This window comes from Nomascus leucogenys, chromosome 14 (genome assembly GCF_006542625.1).
Source record: "Nomascus leucogenys isolate Asia chromosome 14, Asia_NLE_v1, whole genome shotgun sequence".
NCBI classification, from domain to species: Eukaryota; Metazoa; Chordata; class Mammalia; order Primates; family Hylobatidae; genus Nomascus; species Nomascus leucogenys.
Genome location: NC_044394.1, coordinates 45,931,790 through 45,950,341, shown reverse-complemented (window position 1 = coordinate 45,950,341; position 18,552 = coordinate 45,931,790). Strand labels below are relative to the sequence as shown.

The 18,552-nt window shown below is 46.1% G+C and overlaps 1 protein-coding gene across 2 annotated transcripts; it reads left to right on the top strand.

The window, feature by feature from the left end:
• The first annotated feature begins 3,468 nt into the window (after positions 1-3,468).
• On the top strand, positions 3,469-18,318 carry ZNF514 (zinc finger protein 514). Of its 2 annotated transcripts, none has more exons than XM_030827177.1 (5): positions 3,469-4,207; positions 5,599-5,687; positions 9,990-10,116; positions 10,487-10,582; positions 13,009-18,318. In XM_030827177.1, the coding sequence occupies exons 1-5, from the start codon at positions 4,084-4,086 to the stop codon at positions 13,992-13,994; spliced, it is 1,422 nt and encodes a 473-aa protein (XP_030683037.1). In that variant the 5' UTR covers positions 3,469-4,083; the 3' UTR covers positions 13,995-18,318. The 2 variants fall into 2 exon arrangements, with proteins under 2 accessions (XP_030683037.1, XP_030683038.1); XM_030827178.1 differs by having other exon boundaries at positions 3,469-3,831; positions 13,009-15,339.
• The last annotated feature ends 234 nt before the right edge of the window (positions 18,319-18,552 follow it).

The following is an 18,552-nucleotide window of genomic DNA, read 5'->3' as shown; positions in this document are numbered from 1 at the left end:
GCACAACAGGGATGGGCACACAGAGATATCATTTGGATATCCCCTCCAAATCTCATGTTGAGATGTAAACCCCAGTGTTGGAGATGGGGCCTGGTGGGAGGTATTTGGGTGATGGGGGCGGATCCCTCATGGCTTGGTGCTGTCCTTGCAATAGTGAGTACTCCTGAGATCTGGTTGTTCCTGCCCTCCCCAATTCTGTTTTGTTCCTGCTTTCACCATGCAAAGTGCAAGCTCCCACTTCACCTTCCACAGTGAGTGAAAGCTCCCTGAGGCCTCCCCAGTAGCCAAACAGATGCCGTTGCCATGCTTCCTGTACAGCCAGCAGAACCAAGAGCCAAGGAACCCTCTTTTCTTTATAAATTACCCAGTTTTCAGGTATTTATTTATAGCAGTGCAAAATGGCCTAACACAGCTCGTTTCTGCTTCACAATTTCTGGATCCTCAATTGGGAGGACTATATCTGGCACCCAGATTGGCACCCATGGCTAGGCTCAGCTAGGACTGTTGGCCAGAATCCCCGCATGTAGCCTCTCTTTGTGCTTGGACTTCCTCACAACATGGTGGCCTCGGGGCAATCAGGCTTCTTGCACCTCATTTCAGGGCTCTAAGAGGGTCCCAGTGAACAAGACAGAAGCTGCATGGCTTTTTTTTTTTTTTTTTGAGACAGAGTTTCGCTCTCGTTGCCCAAGCTGGAGTGCAATGGCACGATCTCGGCTCACCACACCTCCACCTCCTGAGTTCAAGCGATTCTTCTGCCTCAGCCTCCCGACTACCTGGGATTACAGGCGTGTGCCACCACGCCCAGCTAATTTTGTATTTTTAGTAGAGACAGGTTTTCTCCATGTTGGTCCATCTGGTCTCCCGACCTCAGGTGATCCGCCCACCTCGGCCTCCCAAAGTGCTGGGATTACATACAGGCATGAGCCACTGTGCCCGGCCAAGAAGCCAGTTTTCTTTTCTTGTCTGTTTTTTTTTTTTTTTTTTTTTTTTTTGAGACGGAGTCTTGCTCTGTCACCCAGGCTGGAGTGCAGTGGCGCAACCTCGGCCCACTGCAGCCTCTGCCTCCCGGGTTCCAGAGATTCTCCTGCCTCAGCCTCCTAGGTAGCTGGGATTACAGGCACACGCCACCACACGCGGCTAATTTTTGTATTTTTAGTAGAGACGGGGTTTAGTAGAGGCAGGTGTGAGCCACTGTGCCCGGCCGCCAGTCTTAAAAATTTATAAACTGTATGATTCCATTTATGTGACATTCAGGAAAAGGCAAAACTATAGGGATAGGTAACAGAGCAGTGGTCACAGGTTGGGGTGGAAGAGGCATTTGACTGCAAAGGAGCAGTAAAAGGAATGTTGAAGGTGGTGGAGAGTGTATAGGCTGGTGAGGACTGGAGCTCCACCAACAGTGCTTTGAGATCAAATGGTGCACTAGAGCACTGAGCAGGAGAGAGAATATTCCTGGGGTAATAAATGTGCATTGTAACAAACAAGGGCATCTGGATCAAGATCTGTCCCAGAGGACACAATGTAAGAGTGGGGAATTTCAGACACTGCAGCAGGCCCACAGGATGGGCATCAAGGAAAGGCAGTGGCCCTCAAGTTCATCTGAAATAGTTCCATCTCTAGTTCTGTTGAGCCATCAATGAGATGAAAATCTTTTCTCATTTGTCCATCCCCTCACCTTTTTGGTTCAGAGCACCAAAGATGGAAAAGCTCCTATATCAGCCATGGTTCCCAGACAACGTCCCCCTGCGTGGAAGAGGGCTTGCTTGCTGCACCATCCTGGCCATCTGCGCCACTGGAAATGCTGGCAGAAAAGTGAAACAGACTGCAAAAGCAGGAAAGGAGAATGGTCTCTTTGCCTTGATTTTGTAAGTTATTTTGTCCTGAACTCCTAAATAGGGTTGATAAACCAATCTCTGTCCTCACAAGTGGCCCTTCTCTGGCTGAGGGCTGCCTCCAGAAAACCACCGTTTCAATACTCAGACTGTGTCTTAGGCATTGGCGCTGCTATAACAGAGTATCTTAAACTGGGTAATTTGTAAACAACACAAATTTGTTGTTCACAGTTCTGGAGGCTGGGAAATCCAGTATCAACGTGCCAGCCAGTTCAGGGGCTGGTGAGGGTACGTTTCTCATAGATGGCACCTTCTGTGTCCTCACATGGCAGGAGGAGCAAAGGGGGCTTAAGGCCCGTTTTTATTTTTATTTATTTATTTAATTTATTTTTTGAGACGGAGTCTTGCTCTGTCGCCCAGGCTGGAGTGCAGTGGCATGCTACAACCTCTGCCTCCCGGGTTCAAGCAATTCTCCTGTCTCAGCCTCCTGAGTAGCTGGGATTACAGGCGTGCACCACCACGCCCAGCTAATTTTTAAATATATTTTTGGTAGAGACAGGGTTTCACCATGTTGGCCAGGCTGGTCTCAAACTCCTGACCTCAAGTGATCTGCCTGCCTTGGCCTCCCAAAGTGCTGGGATTACAGATGTGAGCCACCACGCCCGGTCTAAGGCCTGTTTTTAAAGGGCACTAATCTCATTCATGAGGGCAGAGTCTTCCAAAGGCTCCACTTCTTAATACTATCACCTTGGGAGTTAGGTTTCAACATATGAATTTGAGGGGGACACATACATTCAGACCATAGCAGGCCGTTTCTCCATTTCTTCTGGGTCGTAAATGATATTTGTTTCTGGAGCAGGAGGGCATTCAAAGTCCTCTTTTGTTCTCCATCACCCTTCGCTGATTTCAGGGGCAGACGGAGAAAGGCAAGAGGCACGGGGCAGCCTGTAGAAGCAGTATCTGGCACTGAGTCCACAGTATCTCCTAGGCACGCCAGGAGAGCCTCCTGGAAATCCTCACTCAGCAGATCCAGGGTAGGACCGCGGCTTCCGTTGAATAGCCTTACATCGAGATATGCGGGTTGGGGGCGGTGGCTCACACCTGTAATCGCAGCACTTTGGGAGGCTGAGGCGGGAGGATCATCTGAGGTCAGGAATTCGAGACCAGCCTGGCTAACATAGTGAAACCCTGTCTCCGCTAAAAATACAACAAATTAGCCGGGCGTGGTGGCGGGAACCTGTAATCCCAGCTCCTACGGAGGCTGAGACACGAGAATTGCTTGTACCCAGAAGACAGAGGTTACGGTGAGCTGAGAGCGCGCCCCTGCACTCCAACCTGGGCAACAGAGTGAGACTGTCTCCCCACTCCCCCCAAAAAACGAGAGAGAGATGAGGCTTGGCTACCAAGGTCACGCGCGAGAGGGGAAATGCTTGTAGGTCCCGGCCCTGAGGGAGAACGGAGTGAAAGCCTGCGCGTGGCCCGCGCGCACAGCCCCTCCCAGCGGAGGTCCTACTGGCGCCCGCGAGCCCCGCCTCTCCGGCCTCGCCGCGCCTGCGCCCCGCCACCGGCGCTCGGTCTGAAGGGCCCCGGCGGCGGCCGCGTCTGCGCAAGCTCGGGACAGCCTCGGGAGGCGGGGCGGGCGCGGGGCGGGGCCTGGCCCTGAGAGCGTTTGGAGACGGCGGGCTCGCAGAGCTGTGCTGGCCCCGCGCCCCAGCCCTTTACAGAGCTGGGCGTGTCCCTCCGAGTGCCCCCCGCTAGGGACTGTGCAGGCCGGAGCTAGGCAGGAACAGCGGGGCGAGCCGGGCTGATAGGGTCTGTCCCTGCTCCTGTGAGGCTCTCACCGAATCCCTGCTGTCTCTGGGCAGCTGAAGAGCGCTGGGCCCTCGCGTCGCGGGCGTGGCTGTGGCCGTGTCTCCTGGTGGTCTGAGCCCACTGCACGTGTGGATCCACGTGGGAGCTGGGTTCCAGAGCCTGGTCCTGAGGCGGAGCCGAGCCGGGGGTAGGAGGCCGGACTTGGCGAGGGAAGAGCACGACCCCGGGCAGCCGTGCGCTGCGCCGGGCGCACCCAGGTTTGCCGGCCCTGCTCTGGGCCCTGCAGGTCCCCTGGCCCCGCCGCGCCTAGTGGGGATGCCCCGTCTCCCCCAGGCAGCCCCAGCCTGCGTCCCGCTCCCTGAACCCTCGGGAGGATCACACGGCTGTGGCCGAAAGAGATTTGGACCTAGTGAAAGGACGCCGTTCCTTAGCCCCAGCTATGGACTCCACAGCATCAGGTTTGGCTCTGGAGCGTGCAGAGGGCCAGGAGCCCTCTTGGGGAGCTAGTACCGGGCCCGATATCAGGAGGACCCCAGGAAGAGGTCGGGGAATCCCACTGAAGGGTGAGGCTGTACTTCATCTACCTTCCGTGTGGCGACATCTAACCTTCCGGACCCAGGAGGCTGAAGCCGCAGTCTCCTGGGTCTGGCAGGGGTCTCTAGATGACCGTGGCGGAGGTGGAGGGGATGACCACGGAAAATTGTCCCAATGGCCAGAGGAAAGAGAGGAGAGCAGAAGAGGATCCGATCTCTTCCTGCTGCGGCAGGGAGAGGGCAAGCAAACCCCAGAGGGAGTGGCCCTTGGCCAGGGATCAGAGAACAGTAGGGCCATTTGGAGCCTGGTCATCCACCTCCTTAATCACCTCACTAATAAGGTTCTTCCAGTCGTTCTAGCTCAGCCGTGTACAAGGTCAGCAGTGTACATGGTGGGTACCTCCTCTGAGCCCCTTCCCCCAATAGCGTTGGGGGCAGGGCAATCCAGGTGACCCAGGAGGTTTTAAGCCAGTCCTAAGTTTAAAACGTCTTATCTCTCACCAGGTGGGCGTCTTAATCCGACTGTTCATCCTTCAGTGCAAGTGCTCAAGGACACATAACCGTGGACCTCCCACCCCCTCTTTTTTCCTTTATACCCTTGCTAATCAGTGTGGCTCTGGGACCAGCAGAGGCATTGCCCAGAAGCGCTCTAGAATTGCAGGCTCTGGGGCCCCACACATCCTCAAACAGGGTCTTAGCAAGTCCTGAGCAAGAATTTGACAAGATCCTCAGGGATCCACACACACATGAAGCTTGAGGAATGCCGACCTGTGCTATGCTGCCTGCTTACACCCATGTTGTTAGCCTTAACTACTTCTCTGGCATGATTTGGGTTAGTTTTTTTGTTTGTTTTAAGGCTTTATGAACAGTATGAAGCAAAGCTTTATAATGAAGGAGCTCTCAAGTGTGTTGCAGAGACCTAACAGAGCTTGGGAACACCAGGGGCAGCTTCTCAGAAAGAGGTGGCCTCTGAGCTGGGTTCCCAAGGATGAGGGGAGACGTGTAACTTCCTCCCCTTAAAGGCCTTGCCTTGGGTCTTGTGTAATTGTTAACCTGTAGGCTAGATTTAAAGTTCCTTGAAGGTCTTTTCCATATTTATATTTCCAAAAGTCCTAGGAGATGGCCTGCATACAGTATGCCCAGTAAATAACTTCAGTAGTATGGCCAGACTGGTCACACTTCACTCACTTGTAGACTGATGTGGGCTGTGGACAGGTGGGAGCCTCATGCAGCTGTGTACAGGGCCACTTCTCTCAATGTTTGAAGGCTAGAAGCTGCCTCTCAGATCCTTTTGATCCACTGGTGTGCTCAGGACAACGGAGGTGACATTCAGAGCTGTTCTGGGTCTCAGGCTTGGGAAGTCTGAGAGCTGTGTGTGCCGGCAGGGTCAGCTTCCCTTATGTCTCCTTCTACCTTCCCAGCTTCCCCTTCTCAGAATCCTGCTCTTCCTCCAGAGAGATTCCCAGGAGAAAAGGGAGCAACCAATTCATTCCTGAAAGCCAGGCCTCAGGTGAGTTGTGTTCTTAATTTTTCCTCAAATGCCTGAACGATGGTTAGCTTTGCCTACTTTTCACCAAAAAGTAGCCTCTTTGTTCACTAAGGGAACTGACCCAATGCTGTCTCTGCAGGAGGCTGAGCCCATCCAAGTGAATGATGGCTCCTTGCCCTGTCCGGGGCGTTCTCTTCTTGCTGTGCACCCACTCAGATCATTTGGGCTTACTCTGGCATATTTCTGGAAAGGGCACTGTGGTGATCACCAGGTAATATGACAGCCCTGGCCTTGAAAGAGTGTCACAGCCACAGTGGGAGAGGACCCTGACACCCAGAACGCAGCCACCAGTACCAGGATGTGAATGGTTTGATGCCAAATGGAGTGGCACAGACAGGCCTTTCCATCGAGGTTCACGAAAAGGGGAATCAGCCTGTTCTGGAGAGGTTGGGAAAGCTCGTGAAGAATTGGGGACAAGCAGGTTCTGAAGGTATGGACAGGTGGGCAGGCTATTTGAGGCTAGGTCCCTGTTCAGATGTTATCTCCCCGGATTAGGGAGGAGACACACTTAACTTTACTATTTACAGGCTGTGTGGCCTTGGATGAGTCACCTAACCTCTCTATGCATTGGTTTGCCACCAGTAACATGTTAAGCAGGCAGCAGTAATATGAAGACTATAATAATGTTAATGATGATGAAAATAATTATTATTTATGGAGAACAAAACCTGTATCAGGAACTATTCTCTACAATTTACACATACTAATTCATTTTGTCTCTAAAACATTCCCATAAATGGTTACCATTTTGAAGAATGGCAACCAAAGTGTGGAGAGGTTAACTGAAGAAGTCAAGGCACAGAGAGAGAAAGTAACTTGTTCGTGGTTATCTAGTTAGTGAGGAAGGGACCCCAATTTTACATCCAGGGTGTCTGGCTCTGAGATCTTAACCACTCAATCATAGAGCTGCCTCATGTGGTTGTTAGAGTCTGCTGGCAGTTCTGCTGGCAGATGGTAACTGCCTAATCCTTGTTGGCATCAGGGATCATGGTGACTGGCCCTCAAGGGGGATTCAAGTTTGTCTCTAGTGAGCTGGATGTGGAGGGGTACAAATGCCAGCCTCCGGGGTTTCCCAACATCCAGGATAGGCATGGGATTCAGGCTTGATGATAGACACTGACATTTTAACTTTCAAGCCAAAAGGGGGAACCCCCCTAGTAAGGAATTTAATCAGTAAAGTCATAAATAGCATTTCAATCTTTTTGGCCTTGATGTACATCATTCAGAGGTTTATCAGAGCACTTAGGTGGGTTCAGTGTGGTAATGACAGCCCCACATCTCAATGGCTCGCAGTTAGAAAGAGTGTCTTTCTTCTTTCCGCTGTCTTTGTCAGTAGTGGGCTGACTGTGACTCTGCTCCATACCCTCTTCTCTCTGAGTTTCAGGCTGAAGGGTCAACTCCCTCTGGGATATGCTCTTCTTGTATCAGAGGGAAAGAGCAGTATGAGAACCTGGGGATGGCTCTTTGGGCTTCCACTCAGAAGCGGCACATGTGGCTTCTGCTCACAACCCACTGGCTGCTACAGGTCCCGTGGCCAAGCCTAATATTAATGAAGTGGGAAGTATTAGCCTCCTAGAGTGAGGATCCTAAAGGGAAGGGCAGGGATTATGTTAAGCAAATAATTCATCTATTACTATATATTTTCTTACCCATAGATGTTCACTTCCCTCTCTCCTGCACACAAAATGCCCTCCAAGAGAAATAACCCAAGAGCTGCATCCAGTCAGAGCATCATGATCAAAGTCCTGGATGGCACAATAGTCTGGATGGAGATCCTGTGGATCTGGATACCTATAAACTAAAAGGACAATTATCTGAATCCATATATCCAATATACAATGAGCAATGGGGACAGGATAGCCATGGTAGACACTCCTTTGCAGAAAGGGGAAGCATGGGAAGAGTCAGTCCCGGGTCCATAACAGTCGTGAAATTCCACTGGACAGACACTGTGAGGACCCTTGGTCTTGGGAGTGGGAAAGTCTGCAGGTTACACCCTGGTTCTGCTCCCTGGGTGGAGCTCCCCGGCCTAGTGTTTTCCTTGGCTGTTGGCTTTGCCCTTGGGAAGTTCCTTCCTTTTGATACCTCCTTGGTGTCATATGAAGATGATACTGGAGAATAAGCTTTCTTGGGGGCAAAGCAGCTTTTTCATCCTGCCGGAGTAGGTTGGTGGCCCAGGATTGTTTTAAGTGCAACTCTAAAAGACTTAATCAGCTTTTTATGAATTTGTTTCCAGTTGGCTCCATGTGTCAGTGGTTTGACCCACAGTTCTTTTTGAAATATGCCCCCTTCTTTGGCCTTAATTGTGGAGTTTTTGGATTTCCTTGGGAAATCTGTACTTTTTTCACTCTGAACAATTTGGTCCCACTGGAAGCCTTTACTGGGAGCCTTTTGAAATTACTGGGAGATTTACTAGGAGCCTTTTGAAATTACTCAGAGGTTTAAACAAAAAGGTTTGACAGCCACATCCATGATTTGGTCCCTGATAATGGGCTGAGTTTTAATTAGCTGTTGTCACGCAGAAGCTGATGTATATTGTCTTTGGCCAGTTGGAAATGAGAATTGGTTGTCTCCAACCCTGCAAGTCCTAGCATTTCTGGACATTTCCTATTGCCTTCCATTTTTGTTTTGCAAACCACAAACTCTTGAGCTCATTTTTTCTTGTAATACTTTGTCAAACTCAGCCAATAACAACCAACTCACACTACTAATGTTATGTTTCCAGCCTCTTCTCATAACATCACAAGCTCATGCTTTCATTGTTCATCTTTCAAGTTACTGAAGGCAATAGTTTCACCAAACAGTTCACCACCAGATTACATGAGTTGCCACCTTGCCAGTAAGTTTCTTCACTGCCTGGCCTGGATGCCAGTGTCATCTGTTTTTGGCTTTTTGTTATGGCAGAACTCCACTTTGAGTACCAGTTTTTTAAGGAGTCAGTATAGGCTAGTTATGCCGTGATAGCAACAGCAAACCCTCAGAGACTTACACCATGAAAGGTTCCCTCTTGCCCATGTTACGTGACAGCTGTGGCTTTGCCCACATCTTCACTCAGATCATTTGCCATTCTCAAGGCAGACAGGAAAGGACAACTGCAGAACCCCCACTGGCTCTGAAGGCTTTTGCTCACCTGTAGCTCGTGTCTTTCACGTTCAGTTTGAGAAAGCAGATGACATCGCCCCACCTGGGGCAGGGGGAGGCAGAAGCTCAATTCTTTAGGGAGGGCCAGTGGATATTTTGGACAAATAATATAACCTATCAAAAGAAGTCACTATAGTAGTGAATTTTTCATGTTTGATTATTTTGGATGATTTTTATATTATAAAATTGTTACTTATAAAATTGTTACTTCAGCTTTTCTGTGGAATCAGTATCTAGATGGGATTTGATTTTTAAATACTTTGGGGTAAAAGTAACAGGAATTTATAGTACTTTCACCTATTTTGCTCTTTAGTGGATTGCCATACAATATAAGCTAAATGGGAGGTGTTCTAATTACTGAGATTGAAGGTGACAGGATAGTTCTGGCCAGGACCTATAGAATAATTATGCTTTATAATGGTGACCTGGGATCTAGGGTCTCATGCTCAGCTTTATAAACTTAGGAACTGAATAATGATTAGGCTTTGGGGGAAAGGATCATGCTAGTCAAACTCACAAAACGTATTGTTTCATCATAAAGCCACTTGTGATTTACTTTTGCTGAACTGTGTGCTGGCAGGCAGGTGGAGGATAAATTATCGTAAGCCCCAGATTACTTGATTTGGCCTTATTGTTGTTAAAATCATAGGTCACAAGTTTCAAAAATACTTTATTAGAAAACTGTTGATCCTTGTGCATTTGAGAATGCAAAGCATATTCATCTGTTAATTCTAATTAATTCCAATTAAATGTAACTAGATTGAGAATAAAACCTTTTGACAAATGAGGAAATGTATTACATTTACCTCCACCTAAGAAGAATGTCTCTGTAGGCCTGATTCACCTGAGACCCTGATTATATTTCCTAGCAGTTTCATATTGATAAGCATATAAGTGGACACTGGGTGGAATACCAAGTAGTAAGGCTGGTACAATCCCTGGAGCACCTTAAAATATTTTTGAGATAACAAAACCCACAACTCTGTGGGCACTGGGATAGCTGCTGGGCACTCAGAATCCCTTCTTGCACATCCTGAGGTTCTCCTTAGATGCCTGCCTGCTCTTCTCCCCAGGGCCATGAGGGTGCTCCTTGAAGGTACAGGAGTGTCTTCTGTGTTTCAGGACCTGATGACATTTGAAGATGTGGCTGTGGAATTCACCCAGTGGGAGTGGGGGCAGCTGAACCCTGCTCAGAAGGACCTCTACAGGGAGGTGATGCTGGAGACCTTCAGGAACCTGGCCTTTCTGGGTGAGCACAAGGCCTCCAAAGCCCGAAGCCTGCCCAGCAGGACTTCTTGATTTCCTTGATGTTTAAGAGCTAGTGGTGTCTGGGCCAGTTGGCTGAGTTTTGCCCTGGGTTTCCTTGGGAAGTCTGGAATCAGACATTTACATTCTCTTTGGGGCCCAGTGATACAGTATTTCTGTTCCTAGTTCTAGGAAACATCCAGCTACTTATGGAGTTGAAATAGGAAGTTACCTGGCTGTGTTCCTGACTTTTCACAATGCCTGTTCTCTGGAGGCTTTCCACACCTACAGTATTTCTCCACCTTGAAGATGAATATCCAAAGACTTGGCCACTGGCACACACAACCAAAATCCTTTTCCTTCTCTACCATCAGGCCTTCTAGTATCCAAACCGTATGTGATCTGCCAGTTGGAGGAAGGGGGCGAGCCCTTCATGGTGGAGAGAGAAATCTCAACAGGAGCCCACTCAGGTGAGTGAGTGAGTGAGAGCATTGCATATGATAAGGCCCAGCTGGGGTGGGAGGTAGCCCAGAGCCTTTGGTCAGGGTGCTGTCCTTTCAGAAGATGAGGTCACTTGGCAGGAGCCCTCAACTCTGGCATGTTGAATTTTGTAATTATTTCTGGTGTCAGGAGAGGAGATGTTCCTTTTCTTTTCTCGTTTTTATGCTTTGTTTGGTACCCGTCTCTGCCCATGCCTTCTGGGTTATTGGTGCCATGCAGCATCACTAGATGTCTCATAATCAATGTTGGATGGATCAACAATCATACAGGGCCAGGCAATCCTAGATCAGCAGAGTTAAGGGAGTTAGTGAGGGATCAAACAGAAAAGTTGAGCACCCCAGAAATTAAGGGGTTACAGGCAAGGACAGACAGAAGATGTCAGGAAGATCCAGGTGAGGACACTTCAAGCTTGATTAAGCTGAGTCTCAAAAAAAGTGGTTCCAGGAACAAAGACTACTCCTTGACAGCTGTTGACAGCATCCCTTTGAGACCCTTGATTCTTAGGTGACTTGAGAGTACCTGGTAGGCTATATGCCTTGGAGCAGAATTCTTGACTCAAAGCTTTCCTGACTGCCGTGTGTAACCCAGGCACACTGGAGGCACGTGACAGTCTATGCCAGTTCATTTCCATGAGCCAGAATCTTACCCGAGGCCAGAGTTGAAGCTCAGGAAAGTGGTGCTAAATTCCTGAGAGGATAGGCTGGGCTTTATGAGAGGAAACTAGGTTATGGCAGAGAGGGAAGATGCTGATCTCCTCTGTACTGGTACTTACTTGATCTTTTTTCCTTCCGAAATGAGATCAAGGGTCTGACATCTGGATCTAGTCATCCGTTTATTTAACAGTGGTATATGAGCATGGCTATGTTTCAGAATGTCCCAGGGAGCTTGTTAAACATTCAGGTTCCCAGGAGCCACACAAGACCTATTGACTCAGAAACTCTCTAACTGGCCTCTGGGACCACTGGTTAGGCATTACCAGTCATTTCCTTCTTCAGAAGTGTGCTTGTTGTTATTATTTTATTAATTTTCCACTGTGGCTGAAACAGAGTAGCACAGACTTGGTGGCTTTAAACAGTACAAACTCATGTCATAGTTCGTAGGTCAGAAGTCTGGCACGTGTATCACATGGTTCCAATCAAGATGTCCACAGGGCTGTGTACCTTTCTGGAGTGGCTGGGCACCTTTTTTCTTTTCATCTGGGTTGTTGGCAGAACCAATAACTTGCAGTTATAAAACCGAGGTCCTTGTTTTCTTGCTGGCTATAAACAGATGAGTGTTCCCAGCTTCTAGAGACTGCCAGATTACTTGGCTGAAAGTGCCCCTCCTCCATCTTCAAAGCCAGCGATGGCTTACACATCTTTCTGCCCAGCCAGGAAATGCTCTCCGATTTTAAGCACTCATGATTAGACTTGACCTATTTAAATAATCAGGATAATCTCCCCATCTCCAGGTCTGTGCCCTTAATCACATCTGCAAAGTCCCTTTTGTCATGTAAGGTAACCCACTCACAAGTTCTTGTGATTAGGGCATGGGCATCTTTAGGGGAGAGTTTCTCTTCCTATCATAATTATATAGAGTAATGTGATACATGTTATATGTATATGTGCATAATATATAATAATATAGGGTGTGCACTAAGGTGTTAAAGGAATACTTCGTGGAGGACATGAGCTTGTCCCTGAAAGGTATGCAAAGTCTTAAAGAAAGAGAGTGGTGACAGGGGCAGTGGATATATGAGAAACAGGAAGGCAGCCAGTTTCTGTGCTCAAGGCACTTGCTGAAAAAGAGGACAGGACCTGGTAAAGTATTATAGAGCTATAGTGAAAGATTAAGGGTTTATCCTGTAGGCACTGGAGAGCCTTTGGAAGATTAAGACTGGGAAGAAACTTAAGGAAATGGACGTTTGGAAAAGAAGAAAGTGAAGGGTTTCAGGAAACCTGGAGGTAGGAAGACTGAGTAGAATTCTGTTACAATTATGTAGGCCTGAAGAAATTGTGAGAATACAGAATCTGTACCTGGGTGACTTATAATCCTATACTTGTTTTATTGATTTTTGTCCCCATCCCTTAAACTTAGTCTATTTCCTTGTCACCCTTCCTACTCTCCTCTCATCTTTAGTCTTTGGACTTACCTTGTGTACTGGAATCTAAACACATATCTTTCAGATTTTCTTAATCTCCAGTCATCTGCTCATCACTCATTCTTGATACTCCAAAACCATCTTCAGACATAAGCCATTATTGAAAAAATCTGTATGTCCCTTTTAGGTGTTATTTTAAAGCTTAATTATTTCACATTCATTATAGGAGCTTGCTTTTCTTGCTGCATAGGACATTCTACATACTAGAATGTCTTCTTTTTTTTTTTTTTTTTTTTTTTTTTTTTTTTTTAACAGACTGGGAGAGAAGGTCTAAATCCAAGGAATCAATGCCAAGTTGGGGAATTTCCAAAGAAGAATTATTCCGGGTAGTATCAGTGGAAAAACATATTCAAGATGTGCTGCAGTTCTCCAAGTTGAAAGCAGCCTGCAGTTGTGATGGCCAGTTAGAGATGCAGCAGATAAAACAGGAGAGACACCTGAAACAAATGTCAGCCACTCACAAATCTGCCACCACCCTTAGCAGAGATTATAAATGGAATGGATTTGGGAGAAGCTTAGGTTTAAGATCAGTCCTTGTTAACCAACACAGCATTCTCATGGGAGAAGGATCTTATAAATGTGATACAGATTTCAGGCAGACTTTAGGGGGAAACAACTCTCAGAGAACCCATCCAGAGAAGAAATCTTGTAAATGTAATGAATGTGGGAAGTCCTTTCACTTCCAGTCAGAACTTAGGCGCCATCAGCGATGTCACACTGGAGAAAAGCCCTATGAATGCAGTGACTGTGGAAGAGCCTTTGGTCATATTTCATCCCTTATTAAACATCAAAGAACTCATACTGGAGAAAAGCCCTATGAATGCAGTGAATGTGGGAGAGCCTTCAGCCAGAGTTCGTCTCTTGTTCTGCACTATAGATTTCACACTGGAGAGAAACCCTACAAATGTAATGAATGTGGACGAGCCTTTGGTCACACTTCATCCCTTATTAAGCATCAGAGGACTCATACTGGAGAAAAGCCCTATGAATGCAGGGAATGTGGGAGAACCTTCAGCCAGAGCTCATCACTCATTGTGCATTACAGATTTCATACTGGAGAGAAACCTTACAAATGTAATAAATGTGGGAGAGCCTTCAGCCAGAGTTCATCTCTCACTCAACATTACAGATTTCACACTGGAGAGAAACCCTACAAATGTAATGAGTGTGGAAGAGCCTTTGCTCATACTGCATCCCTTATTAAACATCAGAGAAGTCATACTGGAAAAAAACCCCTATAAATTCAGTGAATATAGAAGGGCTTTCAGCTGGAGTGCAGACATCACCAGAACTTAAAGAATTCATATCAGAGAGAGATCCTAAAGGTGTAATGTATGTGGGAAGACCACATCTTGTTCCACATCAGGAAATAATTACTAAAGAGAATCCCTATCAATGTCAAGAGGGGGTGGGCTTCCCCTCTCTTGCCAAACACAGGAGAATCCATACTAGTGAGAAACCATGTGAATGTAATGCATGTGGGAAGGCTTCAATCAGAGGATGCATATTATTCAGCATCAGACAACCGACACTGGGGAGGAGCCTTATCAATGCAGTGAGTGTGGCAAGCCTTCAGTTACATACTGATTCTTTAAGAAAATCAGGTAACTTGTACTGGAGAGAAATTCTACAAGTGTGGTAAGTATGGAAAAATCTTCAGTTGTATCTCTTCCTTTACCAAGCATCAAGAACACATACTAGAGAGAGGCCCTATGAAAGCAGGAAATAGAGGAAGGCCTTCAGTGGGAGCTCATCCCTTATTAAGCATCAGAAAATTCATACCTGAGAAAAACCTGTGAATGTGGGCAATGTGGGAGAGCCTTCAGCCAAACCTCATTGCTTTATAAACCCCTTAGAACTCTCCCTACTAGCTGGAAACTCTGGTGATGTGATGAGTGTGGGAAAGGCTTTGGTGGATGTTCCACCAAAACACGTTAGAGAATTTGTACATTAAAGAATTTGTACTAGAGCAACTCTTCAAATTTAGTGAAACTGGGAAAACCCACTAGTATAGTTCAAGCCTCAGTATTCACCTCAAAGAGAAACCTTGGGAACATGATGAATGTGAGGAAAGTTCCTTTCCAACTTGAAATGTATAAAACTAGAGCTGAAAAGAAGCTGAGAAATCACCTTGTCTGGTGATTTTCTGCCTGGTGGGGCCATTTGTATAACCACACTTGTGCATTGCCTCCTCATGCTGTTGCTGACGGGGCAGGGTGTCCTGCATGGGCGCAGAGGATGGAGTCTGAGAAAGGTAGACAGCTACCCATGATCTAGCCCAGTCGTATTTTAGAGCTAATAAAACTGATGTTCAGAAAGTGACATGCCTTGGCCTATAGTCCTAACTGGGCTGGGCCTCTTTCCTCTGGTTCACAGCTGTAGTATGGACGTTAATAGACTGGACCTTTCCAGTACAACACCTCCATGCACTTCTTTCTCTATAGCACCTGTTACCTTTCTTTGTGAGGCAATGGAGTGGTCTAGGATTGAGCAAAAAGCAATTTTCATTACATCCTTATGCTAATAGATTTGGAATTTTTGAAATGAAATGAAACCTTGTTTAAACATTAAAATTACTAAAATAGGCTGGGTGCGGTGGCTCACACCTGTAATCTCAGCACTTTGGGAGGCCGAGGCAGGCAGATCACGAGGTCAGGAGATCGAGACCATCCTGGCTAACACGGTGAAACCCTGTCTCTACTAAAAGTACAAAAAAATTAGCCAGGTGTGTTAGCGGGCACCTGTAGTCCCAGCTACTGGGAAGGCTGAGGCAGGAGAATGGTGTGAATCTGGGAGGCGGAGCTTGCAGTCAGCCGAGATCATGCTACTGCACTCCAGCCTGGGAGACAGAGTGAGACTCCGTCTCAAAAAAAAAAAAAAAAAAAAAAACAACTAAAATATGGGTATTATACACAATCCAGATCTCAAAAACATGATTCTAAGTGAAAGAAGGCAGATGCCAGAGACCACATATTTTCTAGTACCATTTTAGGAAATGTCCAGAAATGGCAGATCTTCAGAAACAAAGTAACTGCAAATGTTACAAGGAATCTTTTTGGGGTGACAAAAATGTTCTAAAACTAGATGGTGGTGATGGTTGAACAATTTGGTAACTTCATTAAAAATCATTGAATTGTTCACTTTATATGGGCAGATTTTATGATAAATATACCTCAATAAAATCATTTTTCAAAATCAAATTTACACATATACCAACCATTGCTAAACAAATATTCCTGTTTTGTTTGTTACTTCAAGCCATCTGTGCATTTTTGGTATCACTTTTTATTTTCTATAACAGTTACCCCTACATTTACTGGGTCTCGGAACCTTGTCAGGCTCTTCTTTAAAGTTCCTACCATGTTGGCTCTGTAACTTAGGTGGAGAAGCCTAGACCAGGAGCTGGTATAGACCAAAGGATACTTGCCTAATAAGGATTAGCTTATACTGGGGGAAATCCTTTAAGTATTTAAAGTCCAGATGAGGAAGTTGAGCCCAGAATTCAGGGAACCAGCTCAAAGTGGGCTCATGCAGACAGGCTGGGTCTAAGAGTCCACAAGGTTGGCCAGGGCAGGTAGGATGCACAGGAGGCATCTGGATCTGGAAGTACTTGGAGAGCTGAGGTCAAGATGCAAGTCTTGGAGCCTAAAAATCACACACAGATTTCTTCCCGGACAGCCAAGGTTTACAGGAGCAGAAATAGCAAATATGTTCTTGCTCCATCTCTCCCTTTTTTCCCAGTGCCCTTTTCTGTACCTACCCAGATCACTTTATACCTAGACATCTGTCACAATTTTGTAACTGGTCTTCGTCCAAAATCTGTCTCTTCTTCTCATGTATCCTTGCCATGGTTACATAACCATACTCATCAGTTTGAACCCAGTGTCCTGCCCTCCAAAAATCCTTTGCACTGCCTACAAGATAAATCCTCACCCCCGTGTGTGGTATATAATGCCGTCTTTAGGCTGCTCCAACCTCCTGCTGCTCCTGACAGAAGCCTCCATTGCACACAACGCTCTCTTGTCATCCCTCAGACATGCCTTTCCACGTCTCAGCCTGTAAACCTTTACCTTAGCCGTTCGATCAGCCTGGGGCACCTTCTCTACCTACCTAAAGCCTATGTAATCAGTTAGAAACCTGTGTAAATTTCTCTTCCTTGGAGAGGTGTTCTCTTGAAAACTGATATGAAGTCATATCTTACCATTTGTAATCGTTAACATACTTGTTTGTGTAAGTTTTTAAAAATGGACAATATCTAGACTTGTGGTAAATCTTATCACTGTCTTGATCTATTTAAATAATTTTTTATCACTTTACCACTTTCTTATTTCCTGAACCAGATGACAACAGAAAAAGTCAAATGGTAAAATATTTTAAGAGATTTATTCTGAGATAAATATGAGTGACCTGTAGGCACAGTTGACCAGCATTTGCCTTAAAACAGAGACCTTAAGACTAACAAAAACAGACTCTTCGTAGCAATAACAACATGACAGTAAGTCCTGAGAGAAATCAAAGTGTTTTACCCCAAAATAGATTTCTTTTAAGTCTGATAAGAAACAAGTCTGACACAGCCCCAGGAGATCCTGAGAACATGTGCCCAAGGTGGCTCTTGTCAGGAGCAGCAGCAGCAGATTGGGGCAGCCTAAAGAGGACATTATATACCAAACACGGGAGTGAGGATTTATCTTGTAGGAAGTGCAAAGGATTTTTGGAGGGCAGGACACTGGGTTCAAACTGATGAGTATGGTTAACATGGCAAGGATACGTGAGAGGAAGAGACAATTGTGCTGTCAGGCTACAGCTTGGTTTGGTGCATTTTTACATTTTAGGGGAATGTAAGACATCAATACATGTAAGATTTACATTGGTTCGATAGAGAAAGGCAGGACAACTTGAAGCTGGTGGGGAAGGGACGGGGACAGAAGGAGGGCCTTCCAGGTTATAGGTGGATTCAAAGATTTTCTGATTGGCAGTGGGTTTATCCAAAGACCTGGAATCAATAGAAGGGAATGTCTGGGTTAAGATAAGGTGTTGTGGAGACCAAGGTTCTTACTATGAGATGAAGCCAGAAGGTAGCAGGCTTCAGAGAGAATAAATTGTATATATTTCTTATCAGACTTAAGAGAAATTTATTTTAGGATAAAATACTTAGATTTCTCTCAGGGCCTGTTATCTGTCATGTTATCTTACTGCTACAAAGAGTCTGTTTTTGTCAGTCTTAAGGTCTCTGTTGTAATGTTAATGCTGGTCCACTGTGTCTGAATTCCAAAGAGAGGAAGGAATAATGAGGTATGTCTGACCACCCATTCCCATCATGGCCTGAACTAGTGTTTCAGGTTTACTTTAGAATGCTCTTGGCCAAGCGGAAGGGTCGATTCAGTTGGTTGTGTGCTTAGAATTGTATTTTTGACTTACATAGACTATCAGCTGCTTTGTGTCACATCTCATGCTTCTCTTGTGTTGCCCAGTTTTCTCACTGCTTCCGACTGCATGTTTTTGTACTATATGAAAAGCCTTCCTTCTAGAATACTACCAATTAAATATTTCTTTAGAAAAATGTAATATTGCTTACTGTAGTTATTTTTCAAATTCAAATATAGATTAGCACTGTTCCATCTTTTAGGGATAGGTTGGGGTGTGTGTGTGTGTGTTTGTGTGTGTGTGGTTACATAGAAATTCAGTGTTATTTTGTAGCACTATGATGACTTCTGATACCAATTACCCAGAGTTAAGCCAAATTTCATGTGTTAAGGACACAGTAGCCCACAAGACTGCCCTCACTTCAGACAACAGCCA